Source organism: Eptesicus fuscus, chromosome 10 (assembly GCF_027574615.1).
Source record: "Eptesicus fuscus isolate TK198812 chromosome 10, DD_ASM_mEF_20220401, whole genome shotgun sequence".
Classification (NCBI taxonomy): Eukaryota; Metazoa; Chordata; class Mammalia; order Chiroptera; family Vespertilionidae; genus Eptesicus; species Eptesicus fuscus.
Genome location: NC_072482.1, coordinates 51,635,287 through 51,661,845, shown reverse-complemented (window position 1 = coordinate 51,661,845; position 26,559 = coordinate 51,635,287). Strand labels below are relative to the sequence as shown.

The window sequence follows — 26,559 nt, the reverse complement described above, 5'->3', positions numbered from 1 at the left end:
AATACTTTCTTTCGTGCCATTGAAGCAACATTTTATTGATGACTTTTCGGTTTTCCATTTGTCTTTCGTTCAGTTGATGTGGCACCCATTTTCCTTCCTTTAAAATCCTTGCCATTGCTTGTAAATGATCGGAAATTGTTTGCTGAGCAATGTTTAATCTTTCTGCAAGTTGTTTTTGAGTTTGACCCGTATCTTCATCCAATAATGCTTGTAATTGTTTGTCTTCAAACTTTTTCGGTTGACCTGGATGTTCTTTGTCTTTCACATAGAAATAATCACTTTTAAAGCATTTAAACCAGCGTTCACAAGTATCTTGAGATGGAGCATGTTCACCATAAGCTTCCCGAAGTATTCAGCAGCACTTTTCTTCAAAATCAAGTAATGAATTATAACTTTCCGCAAATGCTCTTTTTTTTTTGGCACGAAATTTGACATTTTTAAGAGTAAAAATATCTAGGATGTTAACACCTTCAGCAAATTTGACATATGAAGTTTTGAAGCTTGTTGTCAATACAACAAAATAGCATACATATAAAATCGCATATATATCAACATATGTGTAACTCCATCTATTGAAAAAAAAATCCACCTTATTAACCGGTACCCCTAGTATACTGAAAATTATAAAGCATTATTTAAAGAGATTGAAAAAGACACAATAAAATTGAAAGATATTTTGTGTTCATGAATTGGAAGAATCAACATAGTTAAAATGGCCATATTACCCAAGCAATATACAGATTTAATACAATCCCCATCAAAATCTCAATGTCACTTAAAAAAAAATAGAACAAAAATAATCAGATGTGAATAGAACCACAAAAGACCCCAATAGCCAAAGCAATCCTGAGAAAAAAGAATGAAGCTGGAGGTATCACACCACCTGCCTTCACATTATACTACTGAGCAACAATAATCAAAACAGCATGGTATTGGCAGAAAAACAGACACATAGACTAATGGAACATAATTGAGAACTCAGAAATAAAACCACATGTATATAAGCAAATAATTTTTGACACAGAAGCCAAAAATACACAATGGAGAAATGAAAGCCTCTTAATAAATAGTGCTGGGAAAATTGGAAAGCCACATGCAAAAAAATGAAACTGGACTACAGTTTGTCCCCATGTTCAAAAATTAATTCAAAATGGATCAAAGACCAAAATATAAGATCTGAAACAATAAGTTACATAGAAGAAAACACAGGTAATAAGGTTATGGGCCTTGGTCTTGGAGAATATTTTATGAATTTGACCCCAAAGGCAAGGGAAGTAAAAGTAAAAATAAATGAATGAAACTACTTAAAACTAAAAGCTTTTGTATAGCAAAAGAAACCCACAACGACAAAAAAAGGCAACCAACCAAATGGGAGATGATATTTGCAAACAACAGCTCCAACAAGGGGCTAAAATCCAAAATATATAAAGAACTCACACAACTCAACACCAAATAAACAAACAATCCAATTTTTTTTTAATGGTGCTTTTCTGCTGTTTCATTTGAAGGTAACTATTTAATGCTTGTTTCCACAGTCCTGAAATGTTTTCATTTCCAAAGGGCATATTCCTATATAATAAAAGGCTAATATGCAAATCAACCGAATGGCGGAATGACCAGTCCCTATGATGCACACTGACCACCAAGGGCAGACACTTAACACAGGAGCTGCCCCCTGGTAGTCAGTGCGCTCCCACAGGAGGAGCGCCATTCAGCCAGAAGCCAGGCTCATGGTTGGCGAGTGCAGCCACGGTGGTGGGAGCCTCTCCCACCTCCATGGCAGTGCTAAGGATGTCCGACTGCCGGCCAGGCTGAGGGACCCCTCCCACCCCCGTGTGCACGAATTTCATGCACTGGGCCTCTAGTTTTATATAATGTTCAAATCCAATCTAATACAGCACTGCACATTGGTAGAGAACTAAGAAGGCTAAATGGACAAGTGTCCGTGGCTAAATAAACAGCAAAAGAATCAAACTGACACACGTTCACATGCAAGAGAAACATCAATCACACGTCTGCTCCCTATCTTTACCTTTTTATTCTCCTCTCTTCTGCTCAAAAACATGATTTCCCCAAATCTCCAGCACTTTCTATACATGTCAAAGGTTTTCATTCCCTTTGCATGCATACTTAGCACTTCAGTAGTTAAACTGTATAAAGTGGGAGGTTGGGGGAAAAAAGAACCCACCCTCATTGAGGTGATGAAGCCACCGTAGACATTCCTCCTACTGGGGCAGACAGGCTTTGTAAGCTTTGAGCAAAATCATCATTTCTTGTCCTGCCTCCAGTATCAAAGTCTCAACCCTCAATTTTTACCAAAACACACACACAAAAAAAACGGTCATATGGATCACCTGTTTAAAACCCATTAATCGATTCCCATGTGCTTATGGTTAAAAGTCTAAACTCATTATCAGTGCATAGCCTTCCATGGCCTGGGTCCTGCCGACCTTCTTCCCCTGCAGGGTGACAATCCCACCCCCTGGCTTGGCCTCAACCTTACAATGGCCTACACAGTCACATCATGTGCCAGGACCACACCAAGCATTGAGGAAAAACAGACAATGCCAGGCCTCATGGAGTGTAGAGTCTATTGGAAAAGCGTGTCATTCATCAAAACATACTACAAATAAATGGAAACTTAGGTGACCATAGGGCTATGAATGCCCGCATGGGTGATTTGACCTACAGCAAAAAGTTAGTAAAGGCTTCTCTGAAAAGCTACATGGAGCTGATAGCTGAAGGCAATGTTAACTTGGCAAAGGGTGGGGTGAGATGTTTATTCTTTTCATTTCTGTAATTTCTGTATTCTGGATGCTCTGGCATTAGGGACCTCACTGACCAAGGAGAGACTGTCCTTTCCAGGGCCAGACAATTAAAAATTGTTAGAGATAGCAAATGACTTGCATATGCACATCAACCAATCCAGAGCCCATACTCTGAACCACACCTCCTGTCTCTGGCTCCTACACTCTAGGAGGCAATTCTCCTTTGCCCTAATCATCCCAGGTCCAAGTACTAGACACTGCCTGCACAAGCTATTCAAACTAGACAACCATACGCCTGATTACCTGCCTTGTCTTGCCTTTCCCACAGAAGCCACAATAAAGGCTCTTGTCCATGCTTTCCCCTCACTCCTTCTACCTCCTGACCAGCCCAGGTGCTTCCCCCGCTCTTGGGAACTGTGAGAGTCAACGTATCTCCTTAATGGCAATTGTCTTCCTGATCTGTTGCCTTCATCATACCTGAATAATAATAAAACCCACATTTTAAAAACAGGATGGTACTGGGATTGCAGGGAGAATGTTCCCAACAGAGGAAGCAGTATATGCACAATTCCTGTGGATGAGGAATCATGTTCCCCTCATTCTGGCTGACCATCTATCTAAATTAGTGCACCTCCCTTCCTCTCCAGGTCACCCTCCAGCACATTACTCCACTTTATTTGCTTTTGCCACTCACCACCATCCATAATTACCTTCTGCATTTATTTGCCGGCTTATTTATAATGTGTTTATCCTCTAGACCCCAAAATGATGTTCTATGGGAGGAAAGACCAGTCTGTTTTTATTCACTGTTGTATTCTTAGTGCCTAAAACAATGCCAGGCACATGGTAGGAGTATGGCACAAAGGACAGCCATTCTTGTTGAATGAGTGAACATTTCACCTTTTCAGCTCCCTTGGTTCAGGTCAAACTGACCATGTTCTCCTTTGTGCCTCCGGTCTGCCCTCTGCAGATTTCTATCCCAGCACTTGTCCCTGTCAGCACCCTTTAAGCATAAATCTGTCTCCCTCCACTAATTCTAAGCTCCTTGGTGCCAAGGACTGTAATGGACCCTGGTATCTAGCAGAGAGAAGATGCTCTATACAGATGAGTTTAATGAAAGGATGACCATGAGCTTTTTTAAAAATACCCTCACCTGAGGCAATTTTTCATTGATTTTTTTTTTAGAGAGTGGAAGGGAGGGGCGAGAAAGAGAAGGAGAGAGAGAGAGAGAGAGAGAGAGAGAGAGAGAGAGAGAGAGAGAGAGAGAGAGAGAAACATTGATGTGAGAGACACATTGACCAGTTGCCTATTGCATGTGCCCCAACTGAGCTGGAGAGCAAACTTGCAACCCAGGTACACGTCCTTGAGCAGGAATTGAACCTGCAATCTTTCGGTGCTACCCACTGAGCACACTAGCCAGGGTGACCATGAGCTTTTTCTGTTATTTATAACTAAGCAAAACCAGAACAGACCATGTCTTTCCAATATGGCTATCCAATTCTGAACATCATCTAAATCAGGCCATGTTTCATACCTCATTGGCCTCCCTTGCTTCTCCTTCTCCTTCTGGCCTTCATACGTATACACAAAAAGGCAAAGCCAGTGGCCATTCAGTTTTCCAAGTGGGAAAATCGGTAATAGTGACCCAAGTTGAAAGTGTTAACAGACAATTGCAATGTAACAGCTCTACTGTGGGAAAAAAATCAGTCTATCCAAGTTTTTTTTAACTCCAATAGAGAATAATTTTCTCTATCAATTGGCTATTCAGATCAAAGTACCTTTTCAAATGATACTTTGTTCTAATTATGAGATTGTCTCTGTTCTCTCACATTCTGTGACTTAAAAAGCCAAGAACAAAGGTAGAGGCAATAGTTTTGAATGAAAATGATAGTTAAGCAATAGGGAACCCTCTTGAGTAAAAGGAAAACATATTTTTTCTAAAAAGATTTCATTTCTATCACATTCTCACTTGAAATTTACTTTCTCCTCAGAATTATAGTATATGCATTGTTGTTCTTTGGGGAATCTTTTTAAATAGTACCTATTTTCCTTTGGTTTGGGGCTATTTGGATTTTCTCTTCCCTTCTATTTATTTCTTATAGTGTGAAAGACAAGTTAACAGAAAAAGAGCCATAAAATATGCTCCCAAACACTATACTAGCTTTTGAATAAACACCAGTTTTCCATGTGCATTAATTCTTAAACCTTATATGCTCCCTAAATTTAATCTTTCTGTGTGATCAATTCCCCTAATTAAATCATTAAAATAGTTATTCCCCAGATTAACTACTGAATACGGTAGGGAAAAGAATGCAAGTATTACCTTCTTTGGGGTTATATTCAAATGTAATTACATTTGTGAGGCAAATTATCAGGTCATGAGAACACGGCTAGGAGGAAGTGGGGCAGTTAGGGGCTGTGGGTAAACTCTGTGGCCCTTCCATCAGTCTTCCCATACCAGGGGAGGAAGCAAGAGAATGACAAGTGTGGGCTTTGTATGTCCCTTGGTAGGGTTCTCAGACTGTGACTTGTGTTCAAGATCTCTCAAGGTCAAAATAAAAGTAATACCATTTTGATTTCCTGAATTTTCCCCCTACAAGAGGACCAAATGAATCAGGATTCCAGGTTTTTCTGGCTAATAATACTCAACAGATGTGACTATTTTAACAATACTGTGTTTCACCACTGTAATTACGATCTTTCATTTCCAGTGACTGATGCCCTTCACTTATACTGCCCTTCCAAGATGTCACCATAGGTACCACATGTCAATAGTTCACTGCAGATAAACATGGTCAGGAGACAGTGGTACTATCCCCAACATGAAGGGCACCCATAAAACTTGAACTTCTATTATAAAATGGTGACACTACATCACATTTTTGAGAACTCCTCTAAATGGAAAGTCACCCCTGCTCAGGAAGTAAAGAAATAAAAATTTTAGAAACACCATTCCAGAGCCTATTCCAAATAACTTTATACACCCCCTCGGCGTATAAAACCAGTATGGTTTCATTTTTTCAGCAACGTTAACTAAAAGCTAAATAAAAACATATTATTGACTGCTTTTAGGAACCAAGTACCAAGTCGGGCTTAGTAAATATAGAGCCCTCTGTCACTGACTGAATCCTAACGCTTCCCACTTCAAGTGTCCTGTCACATGCCCAGTCACTGTCACTAATCTGTTCATGCATAGATCTCCTAAGTAAAAATGTTCCCAGTAAACTAGTGAAAACTGGTTTTATATCTGATGCTTGCTGTATCCTTTTTGTACAATGCCAATTGTAACACCTTCAGCATAGACTAATTGAGAACTATTTGTTGGATAACGAATTTTAAAAAGCAACACTTTTTAAAGTTTTTAAAATAAAGCACATCCATGACTTCAAGTGGAAGGAGGAAATGACACTTGGCTATAGGTATGGCTTTACAACTGGGCAAAAGGAACCTATCTCCCGCGATTAGCTGAGAAAGGTGCTCTCAAATATTTGATGTGAGCTTACGAGATTCTCTCTCTTTTTTAAAAAATATTTTTTGTATTGATTTCAGAGAGGAAGGGAGAGGGAGGGAAAGAGAAACATCAATGATGAGGGAGAGAGATTCTCTCTTGATGTCACCTCACGCCAGGGTCCTCACCCGATCGGTAGGTGTGGTGGAAGGGCCATGCGAGGTGCCAGGTGCATCAGGCCTAGTAGCTTCCACAGTGACTCCCAGGCCTCCTGACTTTTCACGCTGGGTTTTTTTTTGTTTTTTTTTCCCCCTCCCAGAATGTTGAAAAAGAACCTTACTTCACTTGGTACTCAAGGATAAGCAGAGATACATAAATGTCCATGTTGTTTGCCAAGGGAAATTAATTGAATGCTCATGGTTTTTCTTTAGACCATAAGGAGAACCCTAAGAATCCCTATCACAAATGGTTATTGTTTGTGAAGCATTCAAAGACTGTTTGATTCAACAGACTTTAAAGCGCCTGTAAGAAAAGAGAGATCGTACATTATAAAGGCTCTTCTCCTCCTGGTGGGGGACACCCAAGATCAGATTCCACTTCCTAAGAAAGCCAGGCCACTCCAGCTGAAAGAATCACGCCCTCTCCTGACTTCTATTTACAGGAGCTACTCGTATCTTTTATTTCACCCTTTTTATTTAACCCCTGGCAAGCGGTTTCAGACGTTTCTCCCCGGCTGTGCATAAAAGTACAGACTGTCTCGGTACTTCTTTTGATCTTCCTCTGTCTTCACAAAGTGGCTGCTTAATCAGTTTTGATTGATTAATTTGTGGGTAGGTAAGGAAAAATAACAGACATTTTAAAATTCAATTTTTTTTTGCTTTTATTTCTTAGTATACAATTAAACATAGATTCTCTTGCTCCTCTAAAAATATTTGAATATTTTGAAGTATTTTAAGTGTTTTAAAACTTAATTTGTTAAGTAGTAAATACATTTATTAAATATTTTAATATTTAACAAATTAAAATGTTTAAAAGTACACGCCTGATGTCCTCTGGTGAGGATTTTTTTTTTTTTTTTGTAAAAGAAGATATGTCCAGCCAGCATGGTTCAGTGGTTGAGTGACAACCTATGAACCAGGAAGTCACGGTTCGATTCGATCCCCAGTGTGGGGCATGCAAGAGGCAGCCAATCAATGATTCTCTCTCATTATTGTTTCTATCTCTCTCTCCCTCTCCCTTCCTCTCTGAAATAAAAACATATTAAAAAATAAAATAATAAAAAAGACATACAGATGGCATATAAGCATATGAAAAGATGTTCAACACCAGATGTCATTAAGAAAAAATAAAAATAAAAGTACATGCCTGGAATGTTAGCCACACTGGAGAAAACTACGGCAGTCTAAAGGGTAGGGGGAGGAGTTTATTGCCTAAACTTTTCAAAATCATATGCTATTTTCAGGCTACCATTCAATATCAGGTATATCGCCATTTTATTCTTTATTTTTAAACTCTTCATTGTTGAAAGTATTACATATGTCTCCATTTCCCCCCATTGACCTCCCCCGACCTGCTCCTGCCTCCCAGCACAGGCCCCCTCCCTCCCTATTGTCTGTGTCCATTGGTTGTGCTTATATGATTCATACAAGTCTTTTGGTTGATCTCTTACCACTTCCCCACTCCCCCCCCCCACACACACACACATACACACACACTCTCCCCGCCTTCCCTCTGAGGTTTGATGGTCTGTTCGATGCTTCTATGTCTCTGGATCTATTTTTGTTCATCAGTTTATGTTGTTCATTATATTCCACAAATGAGTGAGATCATGTGATACTTATCTTTCTCCAACTGGCTTATTTCACTTAGCATAATGCTCTCCAGGTCCATCCATGCTGTTGCAAATGGTAAGAGTTCTTTCTTTTTTTTACAGCAGCGTAGTATTCCATTGTGTAGATGTACCACAGTTTTTTAATCCACTCATCTGCTGATGGGCACTTAGGCTGTTTCCAAATCTTAGCTATGGCAAATTGTGCTGCTATGAACATAGGGGTGCATATATCCTTTCTGATTGGTGTTCCTAGTTTCTTGGGATATATTCCTAGAAGTTTGATTACTGGGTTCATGGGAGTCATTTTATTCTTTATGGCTCAGAATAATTATAAGTGCAACTGGTTGTGCATATTTATTTGGGTTTGTAATTTTATATTTTCCGTCTCTTTCACTAGGTCGTAAGTTGTGGGACAAGAACCTAGCTGACCCTTTAGTCTGAAGGTGGGAAAGCATGTGATTTCAGGCTGACCATTTTCATAGCCTCAATAAACAGTTAACCTCTGAGTCTAATGTGCTCATCTAAAAAAAAAATGGGAATAGTGATCTGTGGCAAGGATTCCCAAAAATATATGTAAAGTGCCTTTCAGATAGTGATGGTCAACATACAGTTGTTATCATTATTATTATTCCCTTTTAAAACTGCTACCAACAGTGCTTAAACTCTAGTTTTGCATGTCTATAAATGCTGTTCACTGATTGGGTGAAGGAAAAACACATTACATGTCTGATATGGATTTTTTTTCTGCAAATGTCTGCAAAAATCATAGTTGTCATGTAAAACCTTTCATTCTTTTGTGCTTAAAAAAACACTTCATCAAAGATAAGCCAGGAGAACAGATGAGACACTAGATGGACCCTCACCGAGTATGCATCACTGTAATACACTCTGGTTCCCGGGCTCTATATGACTCACGGCACAAAAGGCGCATGGAGAAATCGAAGGATGCAGGAGCTGCATTGCTTTATGACCTTATTTGAAAGATAAACTCCTTGGAGAAATACAATTTATTCAGATTATCAAGACCCTGCTGTGCAAATCTACAGTCTGGGAGCATGCTATGGAGATCAAAAAATATTTACTTTATTCTGTTGGGTATAAAAGCTTTTAATGAATGCATAATTAAGGCAAAAAAAAAGTGTATACAGCTTTAGAAATTCCACTGCTGAGCCAAGCTATTAATATCCAAGGCACCATACCCAGTTGTGATTCCACCTGTTTCCAATTTGGATTACAACCTGGTTATAAATCAAGGTGTTACATGACTACACACCCTGGTGCAGCAGGAAAGGATTGCACTCCAGGACTAGAGGAGGCAGCATACAGGGCTTTGCTGTGGCTGTGAAGGGCTGGCCCTTTGGAACAGGTTGTAATGAATAAACAAAACCCAAACCTTTTAACAGACTTGGGATGAATCATGTAGGGAAAAAATAATCACACATATCATATACATAAAGGGATCTGTGAGTTCTGTCCATAATATCTTATATTAGAGTTCATAGGATAAAGTCCAATTCTCATAGAAGAAAAAGTGAGCAATTCATTGACAATGCAGGCCGGATTACTTGTGATGTGATAACATAATGTAAAACCAGGTATTTTATTTAGAGATATATAGTTATATTTGTATATAAACATATCAGGACAACTATGAATATGAATGTGCAACTGTATATTCATATTTTGACATAGATATGCACATGATACAATTTGATTAAACTAAAAAAAATATTAGTAGTAATTCAAAATACAGAAGAAAAAAACTCAGCATGCTCTAATTCTGGGAGTCTTTGAAGGCCTATTTAAATATATCTGTGCTGTATAAGAGAGGAATTCCACAATTAGGTTACTAGTACATTTTCATAATCAATTGTATGCATAATATCCCAGGCTCATGAATAATTTTATATTGTTCCTGGGGAAAGTCTGTAGTAAGCTGAAAATCCAGGAGGAAGGGAGCACAGAGACGCAGCCATCGTCAACAACTAATAATTCCAGCCGCAGTCACCATGTACTGCAAAACGCTACTGCAAAGTTTACTAACGCTGCCTCAGCACATCAGGTAATTACTACTAAATTATGGATGAGCTAGAGGAAATTAATGTACACTTTTCTTTCTTTAATTGAAAATAGTTTACCTGTGCAACTAGGGCTTTACAATGAAAATTTCAATAACTACAAGCTTTTCTTGAACTATGAGAGGCAAAAATCAGGTAAAATTTTTAAAAAATAATAGTGGAGTATAGAAGTAATTATGATATCTTCCCTTAGCTCTGGTATGCAAAGTCAGAGTGCTGAAAATTAGACCAATTCTCCAGACTTTGAACAATCTTCCAGTTAACCATACAGACTATTTGTCTTAATCAATTATTATACACTGGAGGCCCAGTGCACAAAATTCGTGCACGGGGTGGGGGTGTCCCTCAGCCCAGCCTGCACCCTCTCCAATCTGGGACCCCTCGAGGGATGTCTGAGTGCCTGTTTAGGTGGGCCTAAATGGGCAGTCAGACATCCCTCTCACAATCCAGGACTGCTGGCTCCCAACTGCTTGCCTGCCTGCCTTCCTGATTGCCCCTAACTGCTTCTGCCTGCCAGCCTGATCACCCCCTAACCACTCCCCTGTCAGCCTGATTGATGCCTAACTGCTCCCCTGCCAGCCCGATTGCCCCTAACTGCCCTCCCCTGCCGACCTGGTCACCCCTAACTGCCCTCCCCTGCAGGCTTGATCGCCCCCAACTGCCCTCACTTGCAGGCCTGGTCCCCCCAACTGCCCTCCCCTGCAGGCTTGATTGCCCACAACTGCCCTCCCTTGCAGGCCTGGTCCCTCCCCTGATGGCCTGATCACCCACAACTGCCCTCCCTTGCAGGCCTGGTCCCTCCTAACTGCCCTCCCCTACTGGCCATCTGGTGGTGGCCATCTTATGTCCACATGGGGGCAGGATATTTGACCACATGGGGGCAGCCATCTTGTGTGTTGGAGTGATGGTCAATTTGCATGTTACTCTTTTATTAGATAGGATAAGAATGGGGATAAGAAGAGGTTTTTTTTTTGTGTGTGTTTGTTTCAAATCCATATTGTTTGGGCTTTTTTATATTTTTGATGTTATGAAGGAAACATAACATCGACACCTTTATAAGTATAAACTAAGGTCAGTTCAAATGTATCTAAATATGACACTTTCAAAATCTAAGTATCAATGATTTAATGGCAGGTAATTGGTTGAAGCAGTGTGGCAACAGTGTCTAGAGTGGTGGATCTGAATCTGTGGTCCCCCGCTCAGTAACATCAGCATCATGGGAACTGGTTAGAATGCAAATTCCCAGGCTCCTCCCCAGACCTCCTGAATCAGAAACTCTGGGGTGGGGCCAGCAGCCTGTTTTAATCAGCCATTCAGGTGATGCCATGCACAGTCAAGTTTAAGAACCATTAACATGGAGTATATATATGAGTGAAGAAAGGAATGATTCTAATCTACAGAAACATATTTTTGTAGCAAGACTAATTGTTTGACACCAGCCCCTCATCCTACCCTCTGAAGTGGCAAACATTACACTGAATGTATGGAGCAGAGTCCAGGGTACCTTGAGCTGAATTAATGACACAGAGATAAGCAGTCATTTTCCAGGGGCTGAGCACATGCCCCTCATTGTGCAGCAGGGAAAAGGTCTGCAGCCAGCTCTAAAGGACATTTGTAGACAGAAGAGTGAGAGAGCGGGTGGAAGAGAAGTCTGGGAAAGAAAGACAGCTGGTGGGAGGTGTGCATGCAATGGCAGTCTCCTCATAAGAAATAGCATATGTTTACTTACTTTTAAAAAGCACTGCTTTATTTCCCCTGATCAGGGAGTTTAGGACACCATGCAACCATATCATAAAGTGTTCCTGTCAGAGGAAGCTCTCGTGGCACATGTAGAAGGAACCCAAGCAACATGGGTTTTTCAGCAATCACTATGCACTAGAGCTAGAAATGAAAGATTTTTCCAGTTGTTTCTTGGATTCTGTATAGGAGGATGGGGCAAAATGTTTTATTTGTAGGAAGGACAGGGGAAATAATAAAGCAAAACTTCCTATTTATGAAGCATCAATACCATCTATGAAGCTCACAATCACTCTGGCCTAGCATGTGGGTAGTAAACTGTTTTTGTTTTTTGTTTTTTAAAAAGGCTAAAGAGCTAGGAAGTTTCATAATAAAGATGGGACCTGTGTGCCAAATTAAGAGGGATAACCTTATCCTGAAGTAATGGCGAGCCACTGACAAATCAATGACTTAAAGCAAGAGCATGACATGATCAGTTTGTTATTTAAAAAAAAAAAAAATCAATGAACAGAATTTTTCATGGATTTAGAAAAAAACTTTAAAAAATCAATCAAACAACATTTTTGAGAGGGTACTGGAGTAAAGCAAGAGTGAACGCAGGCTCACAGGTTAGCAGGAAGTTTCTCTAGTCCAGGAAGTAATTGACAATAGGCCGGAGCACCGCTGAGTTCCTGCAGGAATGTCCAGGAAGAAGAACCTACACCTGAATGATGTCAGTGACAATTAAGAGACAGAGAGGAAGGCATATTTGAGAGCTACCTAGGAGCCTCAACCAACAAAATTTAGTGGGCTCACAGAACAGTGTGAAATATGCCAACGTTACTGGTTTGGGTTACTATAAAGATGGTTCCTTAACAAAAATAAGGAGGCTCAGGTGCATGAGACAGAGCGCAGATGGATTTGAGGTGCGTGGGAAATGTCAAGTGGAAGTGTTGGCTGGTTGTAGAGATCTGGAGCTCGGGAGAGGGGACTGGGATAAGTAACTCTCCACACGTGGATAAAAGAGAGTGAGAAGAGAACCCGTACACAGCCACCATGGCCACAGGGATGTTCAAGGAGCTGATGGAAGATGAGCTAATAAAGGAACTAAAAAGAAGTAGGAGGAGAACAGGAGAGTCTTTAGAAAAGAGAGGCGTAGGAAAGAGTGGAGCTACCAGTGTCAGCATGCAGTGGAGTGGTCACATTCAGATGCCATAAAAGGCCCACTGCGTTTGACATTTAGAAGGCGTGGTGACCTTTGTTGGAATGGCTTTTCAGGAGTAATGAAGGCAGAGAACCGAGTTCAATAGAATTGAAGAGTGAATAGAAGGTAAGGAAGTGCACACACTGATCACAGGTTGGTAGTGAATGGAAGGAGAGGGTTGCAGTAATGAGATAATAAGAAAAGTTTCTCTCATCTTATTGCTCCTATTTATAAACTGAAGAAAAGGTGCCAGTGGAGGGAGGGGACACTGAAACCATAGGACACACAGAAGGTGCCCGATGAAGTAAGGAGCATAAAGTTGGTTTAGCCTTTGAGAAAACGGCAGGCATTTAACTGTGGGTAGAAATATTTGTGGGTAGAGGGTGGGTGGGGAGATAAATATCTCAAATGAAACTAATTGTCTTACAATGACCTTAATTTCCAAGTTTTAATAATGGAATTAAGTGAGCTTGATATTTGTTTGCTTTGTTTAGTGATTCTGAACTCTAGCATTAATAAAACCTTAGAAACATTTTATTTTTGAGAAAAATATTCTGAGAGTAATTTTAAAATTTCCCAGCCAGCGTAGAATAGAAATGACTAATATTTAAAAACTCCTTCAAGATAATCTCTCTTAAGCATCGATCAGACTGTCAAACCACAGAGGGAAGGTAGGGGAGGGTGGGGGTAAGGGGAGAGATCAACCAAAGGACTTGTATGCATGCATATAAACCTAACCAATGGACACAGACACCAGGGGGGAGAGGGCATGAGTCGGGGAGTGGCGGAGCAATGGGAGGAAAAGGACACATATGTAATACCTTAATCAATTAAGAAAAAAAAAATTTTTTTAAAGATAATCTCTCTTAAAAGGAAAACATAGTCCACCCTAGATTATCCACATAACAAATTAAAATGCCTGAATGACTTCCCTGGCCAGACAGCATGCCTCTGAGCTGTCACTTACTGACATCCTTGGTGTGGGCTTAGGGAATAAGAGCCAACATAATGGCATCTGAAAAAATTAATTGGGATCCTAAAATGGTTACTAAATGGTTTTATGATATATTTTGCAGGCAAATATTAATATTAATGACATTTGGCAAATAAGATATTCTGGATTACACATGCCAGATAGCAAACAGTCTTGATTAGAACAAATAATTAGCAGTTGGCTATGATTTAGTAGGGCTGATACATTCCAAACATTTCTAATCATTTTCACTGATTAAATACAATTTCCAAAAGACTAAATAATTTGTAATATATTTCCCAAACTTTGTACTGTAACTTTCTCCAAATGTGAGGATCAGCTCTGGTGAACTATGAAACAGCATTGTATTTCAGATGAGAGGCATATTAAATATATATGTTGGAACAATTATTTGTCTTATCTAATGTGAAAAAAATAGCTCAGTGTTAAAGAAAAATGAGCATGAGTTATAATTTCTCAATCCTGAGGATAAATTATTCCATATAAAATACCCACTGTATATTATGTATTTAAGAAATACTGTTAATTTAAACATTAAAATCATAATAATACATTGTTTGGGAGATATAACTTCCTATAAGTCATTGTAGTACTACTTAGTTAAAAGTGATAATTTAGCCCAGCTGGTGTGGCTCAGTGGTTGAGTGTCGACCTATGAACCAGGAGGTCACGGTTCGATTCCTGGTCAGGGCACATGCTCCGGTTGTAGGCTCGATCTCCAGTGGGAGGTGTGCAGGAGCAGCCGATGATTGATTCTCTCTCATCACTGATGTTTCTATCTCTCTCCCTCTCCCTTCCTCTCTGAAATAAATAAAAATATATTTTAAAAAATGATTATCTAGTATAACACTGTAAAATACACAAGATCCTCAGTGTCAAATGCAATCTCCACAGAAAGTGTTTCCAATTAAAAAAAAAAAAAAAAGAACTGTGCACTGTTGGTGGGAATGTACATTGGTGTAACTACTATGAAAAACAGTATGGAGGTTCTTCAAAAGTTAAAAATAGAACTACCATATGTTCCAATGATTCCACTTCTGGGTATTTATCTGAAGAAGATGAAAACACTAACTCTAAAAGATATACATACTTCCATGTTCATTGCAGCATTATTTATAATAGCCAAGATATGGAAACAACCTTAGTGTCCATTCATGTATGGATGGATAAAGAAATTGTAATATATAAGTGGGGTGGGGGACAGGAGAAATGACTGCACAGTTTTTGTTTGTTTTAAATTGGTGAAAAAGAATATAAAGGGACTGCTGGGATGCAGATGTCAGGGCCCCTCTCCCCTAAGACTTTGACTTGCTTGGTTAGGGCACCTTTAAAGCTCCCTAGGTGTATGTAATGTGCACCCAAGGTTAGATACGAGTTCCCCGGACCAGGGCCTGAGCCATTTCTCCTAGCTCTGTATCACTCACAGACTTGTGGGTATTCTTTAATTCTCCACGGAGCCCATCGATCAGATGTTGAACAAGGTGGAATCAGGAAGCACAACTGTTTTCTCCTCCCGGTTGATAGGGCTAGTTCATTGGTCCAGAACGGGCCCCGGCATTGTGATCTGTTCACTTATTTCTGGGGGTGAGCTCCCCCCACCTTCTACTCAGTTATAAGTTCCACAAGAGCAGGGCCTCAGCTGTCTTGTTTATCACGGCCTCCCGCTGCCGAGCACAGCACCTGGCATGCAGCGTACACTCAGCATGAGTATTTGCTGAATGGATCCATTGGGAGCCATTAAAGTATTTAATATGGGGAAGTGTCATGGTGAAGTACGTTTTTTAGATAGATTCTCCATCTGAAGTTTGTGTATAGGAATTAAAGATGGATATAGAAATACTTTTTTAAATTACAGTATTCATAGTAAAAGTAAAAAAAAATTGAAATGGAAGGAATAGATAAGGTTAAAAGTTTTGGAGGTAAAATCTATAGGATTCAAAGGCAAGGAACATGATTTATTGCTTATTTTACGAGCATCTGTTGGTTTTAATTTACCAACAGAATCTTCAAATATCTGATTAAGATACATTTAAAAAAAAACAAAACTTCTGACTTCTGAATTCTACCTTTGCCCTATTCCCCCTCTTTCCTTTTCTTACACTTCATCATGAACTGGATGTTATTTGGTCCAGAGTCATAAAATTGGGCCTGCATAGCAGCTCTCCACCATCAAGCTGAAGTGACAAATGCTAGATTAGACTGAAGTAGATTCTGAAAGCACAAATTACATGAGTAAGTGGCTTAGATTCCCCTAGCTCCTACTCTGCCACACAGCAACCTCTCTCCACCTTCCCTTGTGGCCTCAGGAAGAGTCTCCTGCTGACTTAGGAAGGAAGGGCTCGTGCCTGGTGTACAGATGCGTGTGCACAGTGTGCTGGTACCACCCCAGATGGGCATCTGGAGCACTACAGCCCCACACAGGAAGGCTCTGAAGGGTAGTGGTCAAGGGTAGTCCTCTCAGCAAGTAGAATTTGAAGCAAAGCATCTGGTTGTTCATTTTTCCCAGAAGGAAATATGGCCAGAGATACCTTGAGTCCTGGCTATCAGTTTAGCAATCCAAGAGCTGGAGGGAGTACAACTGGAAAACGTAACAAGACAGTCTTGGGAAGAAACATGTGGATAGACCTCTCCAATGGGCACAGAGTGTGGATATATTTGTGTTCCATGGGAATGCTTTCCAAGGGGCAAGTTCATCAGATAGGAGCTAGGAAATCAGCCTTATGATGTGTCCGACAGCCTCTTTCCCCAGCCACCATGGCCTTGCTCCCTGGCCTTGTCAAATGGACTCTTGAACAGAAAGAGGTTAGGTGTAGGCTCAGCAACAAGGACTTCCACCCACTAAGGCTGAGGTGGCTACAGCCCCAAGTAGGTGCCCAAAATGCCAACAGCGGAGATCAACACCTAGTCCTTAGTGGTACCAGATCCCAGGGCAACCAGCTGCCCTCTGATGGCAGGCCGGCCGCATATCCATCAGGGGAGAGGTGAAATATCTTCTCTCTGGAACAGATACGTTAGAGGTTTGGTATCCCTGCCCACAATGATTTTGCCAAACTCACCATCCGTGGAATTATAAAATATCTTTTTTCACCAATGGGTAGATTGCTTCTGACCAACAAACGAATCTTACAGAAATTAATGTGTGGCATTCGGCTCCTGTCTGTGAAGTTCCCTGGTATTACCATGTTCTCCATTACCCTGAGCTGGAGGCCTATTGTAATGGTAGAATGGCCTTTTCACTACTCAGTATGGCATGAGGAATGTGGGGATATCCTACAGGGCTGGGATAGTGGCTTCCTGGATGTGTACATGCTCAGAATCAGGGACCAGTATGAGGTTCAAAGTTCAGCTCAGGTACAGACCCCAGGAAATCTTTTCTGAGTTGGACCTCCCCAAATGTACACATACTCAGACTGAGTCAGGTTCTCCCACATCACAGTATATCCCCTTGTCATAATCATTAGTACACTTTATTAAAATTATCTGCCTACATATTTTTCTCCCTCTGCCCTAAAATTTAAAATGTTCAAGGGCAGAAAATGTCTTATCCATCTTTGTATTCCAAAAAGTTAGCATGGTGCCTGTCACATATATAAGTCAATAAATATTTGTTAAAATTATCATAAAGAATGAATTCGATGGGTAAAGCTGACTTAAAACACAGGGTGGGGCAAAAGTAGGTTTATAATTGTGAGTATGCGAAACAGAGTTTATTCTTATATTACCTATCTATTAATTATTGTATTATTTTCCATATGAACAACTGTAAACCTACTTTTGTTCCACCCTGTAAATTGTCCTCTCATATTGTAAAATTTCAATGTTTTACTGAATGCACATACCATTAATTCTCTCGATACATACTGCTATGAACTGTACTGTGTCCCCCAAAATTAAAAATGTTGAAGTCCTAACCCACTATGTAGCAGTATTTGGAGAGGTGATCTTCGGCAGATAATTAGGCTTAGATGAGGTCATGAGGGTGGGGCCCTCAGGATGAGATTAGTGGTCTTATAAGTTACACCAAAGAGCTTGCTGTCTCTCTACTATGTGAGAACATAGCAAGAATCAAGCCAAGAAGAGAGCTCTCACCAGAACCCAACCATGCTAGCACCCCAATTTTGGACATTCCGCCTCCAGAACAGTCTAAGTGTTTAATAAACAAATTTCTGTTATTTAAATCACCCTGTCTATGGTATTTGGCTGTGGCAGCCTGAGCTGACCAACACACACTGAGCTCAAACATGCGAAGGAAGGGAAGAGATAAGGAGGTGTAAGGCATGATCCTGCCTTCAAGAATCCAGCAATATAACTGGGATCTGTAAGGAATTTTCCAACCACGTTAAACCCATGAGGAAATTGATGCAAAAGCAGCACTCAGATACTTGAAGCTTCTTTGAAGCTATTTTAAGGATCCAGTGCTTCTCAAAGTTCAAAGAGGGAAAAATGTATTCTTAGTAAAAGATCAGTAAAATTGCCATTTATGCAAGAGAAGAACAATATGCCCAATATTCTTCCTACGCACATGAGAGAATAACATTCTTAAAATATTTATATCGGCCCTGGCAGGGTAGCTCAGTTAGTTAGAGCATCGTCCTTATATGTCAAGATTGCGGGTCCGATCCCTGCTCAGGGCACATATAAAAATCAATCAATGAGTGCATAAAGAAGTGGAACTCTCTCTCTCTCTCTCTCTCTCAGATCAATAAATTAAACACACACATACACACACACAAACCTTGTACACTGAAGAGAGAAAATGAATTCTCACAGTTGCCCATTTAGTGTAAGACTAAATGAAGACAAGGGATGACTAATACGATCAGTCACAGAGGAGAGAGATTCAGGCAGGGAGTTGTCCTCCCTCCTGCTCCTTTCGAGTTCTTGGCTTCCGGATGATGAATAGTAAGAATTTTGACTTTACTTGATGTCCAAACGTGCACACTGTAAACAGAACAACACCTTCAGTCTGGGGGAATGGTCTTTAATGCTTACAAAAGCAGAGAACACCACAAGTGGGGGGAAATGAAATAAACCCTGTTTTCCTTTCGGTGATAAATGTTCTACCTGGAGCACTGGATCCCTTTCCTCTCACATCCCAGCATCACGTCTCTTTCAGGTCACGTCTTTCCCATAAAAGTGCTAAACTAATGCCGCTTAATGACAAATTAATGTCCATGAATAAAAAATACACCTCTAATAGCATGGAGTAATTTGCCATTACAATATCATCATTGGACATGCCCCTGGTTTAATACGATGTATTTAATTCATAACCTAATGAGTGATATATAAAGAGAGGGAGATGAACCCTGCAATTACATTTATGTGAGTCTGTCACCTTATTTGTAAAACCTTAGAGTCATTTACATTCAAATTAGAACAAATGAGTGATTTCACAAAGTGCAGTGATAAATGACCACAGCAGCCCGAGACAAAACTGTATTTCCTGTGAACACATTAACAGTTTCCTATTATTTGTTAAAAATTACAATGCATATTGCCCAGTGTGATGTGAATAATGACTTTTTTACTGATTAGGTCAGAAGACTAATATGTAGCAAAATAAATAATTTTTCTTTTCATTTTTTCTGATTTTTGCTTTAAATTAACTACTGAAATCTGGTGGATTCACACTGCCACCTGCTGCCTAGGAATAGATATTAAAAGTATATTCCCATCAAAAGGAGTTTCTTCATCACTTTGGTGATCTTATTTGGAAAGTCTATTTGATGGGTCCTTCCTTATCAATATATTTAAATTGCATATCATAATAAAGGCTGATACTTGGTGAACACAAAGAACACTTGATAATCAAACAATACAATATACTATTTGCTATTTGAGGGAGGTGATGCAAAACGTACAAATTTTCTTTGTAAAGGTAACTACAAAAAAAGAGACATTTTCAGCAAATCACGTTTCTCCTAATGCATCACTTTCAGGGGCTACAACACCAAGTCCAGTGGTCAGTACCTCTGATCTTAGCACAGTGTGTGTCACAGAGGGGAGGGTGTGTGTGTGTGTGTGTGTGTGTGTGTGTGTTTTCCCTACTCCTGCCCCTTAATACCATCGAAAGGAGATGACTGAAGGCTCTGCCTGTCACCCAGGATCATCCCTACCTTGTCATCTCTCCTATTGGCAGGTATCAACATGAATGGAAGGCTTTAGGGTCCAGGACACAGCAGGCTAGGAAAGATACTAGGGAAAGCGAGAAACAGGCCTAGACTTGGAGACGAGGCTAAATAATTTTGTAGGTGAAATGATGAGTTTGAATGGTCAGGGGGGCAAGTGGAGGTTTCCAGACTGGATCAACATCCTAGTTCTGAATTTCAGTTTCTTCATCTGCAAAAAGAAAACAACACTGACCCGCCTTAAGGGATTACTTTGCAGAGGAGAAATGGGAATCCTTGTGCAAAACACAATATAAACAGTCCTCCCAAAATGTTGGTTCCCTTCCCTGGGAAAGATAACGATGGCTCTGGGGAATGTGGTTTGGCATGGACAAAGGCTAGAAACAAGCAAACCCCTAGAGGAGATCATGAACTCATCATAACCTATAACCAGCAATGGTGAGAGTCTAAAGACAGGGAAGAGCATGAGGCATGGAGAAAAGGATCAGGTCTGAGAGATATTTGGGAGGTAGAATCAACCCATCTTGGTGGCTGATTGGATATGGTGGTGAGGAACCTAACACTATGTCCAAATTTCTAGACAACTAACGGATCCATGGGACCATCAATAGAGAAAAGGGCAGGTTTTCTCATGTTAATTTTCAATCCTGTGTGATATTTAGGTGGGGATGTTCAATTAAAAAAAGAAGGCTAGGAAAAAATCAGAGATTGGGAACCACTTCATGTGCAGAGATTCCTTTATGAGACTTAAAACAGTGAGTGGCATGTATGGACACATGTACTCTGAAAAGCAAGGCAATCCATGCATTTTGCTGGACCCATTTTAAAGACAATGATTGCTGTTTAATGAATTGGTGCATCTTTTGATGGAATTTTTAAAGAGAGCGCAGTGGACAAGGAAGAGGAGCAGATGGAGGAAGAGGGAAGGAGTATTCACATTTTACTTGGGACTGGGTCGCAGAGAGCAGACAAAAGCCTGACAGGCCATGCTTATTAGTATACTAACAGGACAGTCTCCATAGGACAGTCCTATGAAATTTCACTGCAAAGAGGGTGAGAAAGGATACACACTTGAGGAGCTGTTTGCAAATCCTTTACCTTGGGATGATGGGCTGCTGTAGCCCCTGCCCACCCCAGCCCCACCCCCATCAGTTAGCATCGTTTTCATTGCTCATCTGCCCATTTATTCCACACACATGCACTGAGAACCTGTGTGTTCTCAGTGACAGGCCCTGGGGACTAAAAACTAATCAGGTGAAGGCCTTATAAGCCTGGGAGGCTAATTCAATGCCTGTCCTTACTGACACTGAGGGCCAGTCAGGGTCCCTGCCCTCAGCAGCCTCCCAGAGGACACACAAGACAAAGGAGCCCACACAGTGCCCTCAAGGTGCCCTTCCCTTTGCTGGGTGGTCGGGGAGAGCAGCATCCATGCATGTGCAGAAGAGCTTCAGGCCAAGGCAATAGCGGTGGTGAGGAGGCTCAGGGAGGCTTGGGGTGGGGGTGGGTCACTGAGTATCAACCCAGGGGCTCTCCTTGGACATGCTTTTTAATGAGCCCTGGGGGACAACAGGAAGTATAAGAGAGGGGTCTACCCTTCACACCTCTGGAAGAAAACCAAAGAAATGATGGTAATTTGAAAACAACACGACAACACCGGACATTTTAGTGAGGAGAATGGCGTCACAGACTCCTAGTTGAATAAAGTACTAAACAAGGATGGAGATTATCCTTAATTGACGGAGCATAATTTCTAAGTAAATTTTAAGCACTGAAGATTTTTCATTTTAATAAAACATTTTTATACTCAACAAAATGGTTCTATATGAAATTAAAACTCAGTTGAGCAATAATACAAAAAAATGTAAATAAGTATTGTTATAAGACTGTGTCAAAATATAAAAGCAGACTGACCCAGTCTGGTAATTTTATAATCACCAAGGAGAGGGAGGGTATATATTTTTAAAAGACTAGCATAATGAAGGTTTCTACATACACATGGTTTCAGTTCTCTTATAGTCAAAGTTTCCTTCCACGCACTGGACATCTTGCAATGGTCACAGATAAGACGGAAAAGTAAAGTTACACAAGAGAATGAGATGAAAGCATATTGGTGAAAAGAAAGTGAAAATTTCAACCACTGTTCAAGCAGGCTAATAATAAATGATGTGTCCACAAAATATATCTGTATGCAAGCTACATGTTTTCCTCAGCAAAATAATAAACTGCAAGAATTAAATTCCAAAGCCCACAGTCATTTGATATTTCAACAAATTCATCTGATGGGGTAGGGGAAAATATTCATGATCTTCTAATGTTTCTCTGGAATTCTCATTTATAGAAAACTAATATATAGGTGCACACACACCTGTATAGACACACTATTTTAACATGCATCTTGATAAGCAGCAATAACCAAACTTTTGTCAACATATATCATTGATTATACCTGTCATGGAAAAAGTGAATCAGGTGATGCTATTGAAAGCTCGAGTTACAATATTTGATGTAGAAATGTCATATAAAAGTAATTTCAATTTCACAAGTCTTACGCACACCTTTGAAGTCAAGTAACCTTTCTACATTATTCCCATTTGCTACTTGCAGAAAGGGATTAAAAATAGATCTCCCATATCACCCAACAATATTGAGGGGAAAAGAAAGAAAAATAAGATAAAAAATAGTTAAACATTTACTATTAGATTAAATGTGTTGAGATGATAAAACTTTCATATACTGTATTTGAATTGTTCCTTAGTTGAACACGGCTGACATCCCTCACACCATCACTCTAGGAAGCACTGGTTCCTACTTCCCAAGGTTGCTGGGAACATGAAATAAGATGATGTAGCAGAAAGAGATTTGGAAACTGCCTAGTGAGTAACAGAAGTCAATAATCAAGGCCATATTTAGAATTAGAGAGAAAAATTAGGAGGGAAATAAAATAACTGAGCAGGAAACAAATAAAAATTTTCTATTTACTAATCTCATGTCATATTCACAAGGATAGCAGAATTAAATTGTGTGGATTTATCATTTTTAAAATTTTATTTTCACTGTCTTTATAATGCTGTAATAAATGCCAGCAAAATTCATACAAGTGGGGGAAATGGGAAGATCCCAACACAGGGAATTATTACTGAACTCTCTGTAGAATATCTTATACTATCTGCCCAAGAAGTCCCCTATCTTCCTCCTGAGCCAAAGGGTTTTCATCCAAGAAGAAAAAATGGTCTTCGGAATCAGCCATGTCACCTTGGACAAGCTGGGTGCATTTTGAATCTCTGATTTTTCGCCTATAAAAATGTGCAAAGAGCCTGGCTGGCCTGGCTCAGTGGTTGAGCATTGAACTATGAACCAAGAGGTCACAGTCGATTCCTGGTCAGTGCACATGTGTGTGTGGGTTTTGGGCTCAGTCCCCAAACATCACTGATGTTTCTATCTCTTTCTCCCTCTCCCTTCCTCTCTGAAATCAATAGGGGTATTTTTAAAAAAATAAATAAAACAAAATATCTAAAGTTGCTGAGGACTGAAGGTGAAACATTGGTGTGAACTCACAGTAGGCTTTTTTCTCCCTGCCCCTCACAGAGCCTTCCTGATCACCCCAGCAAATCAAGGGAAGAATGCACAGATCACTCATTGTTCCAGCATGTATTGCCTGGGAAGTTCATGTGCTAATTAAATATATATGACTTTGTGATATATTAGCTTCTGTTACTGAATTCTTAAAGGACTATCCGACTTATCATGCATTTGTGGTTATTTCATGTGGAAACCAGACAGCACTGCTTCAAATCAAGATCTGTTCCGGCGTCATCTCTCCGGCCCTGGCAGTGAACCCTGTGCGTGGTTGTTGAGTTACTCTGCTGCCCAAGGGTGGAGGGGATCTGGGGTAGGCAGGGAGGGTGGAGGCCATGAGCTAGGACATGAGAGCTGCAGCTGGCTCCTAGGAGCTCTCAGCTTGTGTCCTGGAGAAATTCTAACAGCAGAGACCACATCCCTCCCCCATTCCGTTTTACCTGTCAGTTGGTGGGGTACCGCCTGTCACGACAGAGGGAAGGAATGTGAAGGGCATGTTGGCAGGATGCTAGCTCACATACCTGGATGAGATAGTGGGAACATAAACTGAGGAGCTCCAACAGCTGCAGGTGGCTGCCAGCGGCTAACACATCCTGGATCACGCCCGGCTCCAGCAAAATCTGTTGTTTAATAAAAGGAAAACCACCAGTTACTTACAAATTAATACTAGCTCAACATGGAAAATACATGGCTATATTTAAATTGCCACTTCACATGCTCTATCTGAATTATGGAAGCCAGTTCTTTCCCACATTCTGATTAACAAGCTGTGACCCTCACTCTAACAGCAGACTTCTCGTTTCCTGTACTCATTTCATGTGTGGAAGGCTCTGCATCTAACAACTTGTTTTTGTAGGAGTATATAACCATTTGCAAAGAATAATATAATAGTATTAAAATTCACTATTTAAAAACAAACAAATTTTAGTTTTTCTAAAAACTAATCTCATAATATTTAAAAACAAGTTTTAGTTTTTCAAAGTATATTTCAGAATTTTGTAACAGTATGATTAATAGATATTTTAGGGGTAAGGGCTTATATTTCTACTTGCAATATGAGACCAGAGGTGATATTATTTCCTTTTACTTCTACGTCCAGCAACAGTAAATTTCAACCATAAACTTCCATTTTTCTCAATCTCCGATTCTCTAATATTTTCTATTTCTAATGAAAGATGAAGAAATAGCATCTTCATAACAAAGACACCACAGAGAAGTAAAACTTCTCAAATATACTGGTGATATCAATTCTTCATTTTTTCTGGTTAATTCCAACTTTGTGGCCACTGCTTCCAGCTCCTGAGCTACTGAACAAGGCTGGAGAAAAGCCCATAGCCACGTTAGCTAACTTCACTTTACATGGATGACTGCCAGACCCAAGAAGGCCTTAGTGCTGCTCCCAACATCTGAACTCATTTCCCATTTCCCAAGCCCAGAGGTTCCCAAAGTGGAGTCCCTGTTCCAGCAGCATCAGCATCACCTGGGAGCTTGTAAAAATTGCAAATTCTTGGGCGGCTCCCCAGACCTAATTGCATCAGAAACTTTCAGGGGAGGCCCAGAAATTGGTGCTTTAACAAGGCCCCTGTTGGTTCTGATGCACAGGGCAGCATGAGAAACACTGATGTGGTCCATTCAGTCCCATTCTGCTACTTCTCACACCTATCTCTCTCCTCCATCCTCTTCTTACTCAAACCTCATGATCTTCCAAAGGCTCTCACCACCAAATCTACGAGCCACCTACCCATATCTGCATTAGCATACAAATATGCTATTCATAACAAATTTCCTCAGGAAAGTTGTCTATATAATACCGCTATTTGCTCTACGATGTTCTCTCTTGAACCCACCCCTGTTGAGTTTTATTCAAATTGTTCCTCTAAAAGTGCTCTTGATAAAGGTCACTAGTGACCTCCAAATCCAGTGGCCAAATCCAATAGTCATTTCTCAATAATTAATCTTATTCAAGCCAGCAGCAGTTAGCAAAGTTGATTGCTCTCCTTCTGGAATGATTTCTTCCCTTGCGTCTGGCACAGTGCTCTGTTTGTTGGTTTCTTGTACTTTACTAACCACCCCTCTCCATCTCCTTCCCAGTCTGTAAGCTTTGGAGATGCCCAGAGCTCCATTCTCAGATCTCTCCTTTCCTCTCTCCACTTACTCTGTGGATGATTCATGCAATCCCATGACTTCAAAACTATGTATGCTGATTATACTCAAGTTTGTTTCTTCAGCCCCAACCTCACCCTTGAACTCCAGACTATTATATCCAACTGCTTATGGCGTATCACCACATGAATGTCTAAAAGGCAGCTCAAACTGGACGTGGCCCATTCTGAACTCTGATCCTCTCCACCAACCATCAAACCTGCTCCCATCTCAATCCTACCATCTCAGCAAACAGCTGCTCTCAGTGATTCAGGCTAAAACCCCCAAATCATTCTTGACTCTTCTTGTTTTCCTCATATCTCACATCTGATCCACCAGCCACTCCTGTTCACTCTACCTTCAAAATAGTTCCAGAATCCAATCACCACTCAGTACTACTTCCATCGATATCACTCTGGTCCAGCAGTCGCCCACTGGTGGTCCGTGGACCCCTGGTGGTCATGAGGTCTGAAAGGTTGGCGACTGCTGCCTAGTCCAATCCACTGTCTTCCTGGATGAAATATAACAACCTCCTAACTATTGAACTGTTTTCTCCTTTGCTCCCTCATGCTGTTTTTACTAATATCAGTCAAGTTGATCCTTTAAAAACATAAATAAAATCATGTCACTCCTTTATTCAAAACTCGCCAATTACTTTTTACGTCATTGAA

General features: G+C 40.4%; 1 protein-coding gene across 8 annotated transcripts in view; it reads right to left on the bottom strand.

The window, feature by feature from the left end:
- KLHL32 (kelch like family member 32) overlaps positions 1-26,559 on the bottom strand; it is a 137,919-nt gene that overhangs the window by 61,412 nt on the left and 49,948 nt on the right. For 6 of the 8 annotated variants that reach the window (XM_054722052.1, XM_054722057.1, XM_054722056.1 and 3 more), the window contains one exon: positions 24,268-24,366. The exons of the other annotated variants lie outside the window; for them this stretch is intronic. In XM_054722052.1, the coding sequence (XP_054578027.1) occupies positions 24,268-24,366 (99 nt within the window). The remainder of the gene's footprint in view (positions 1-24,267; positions 24,367-26,559) is intronic. 8 annotated transcript variants of the gene reach the window in all.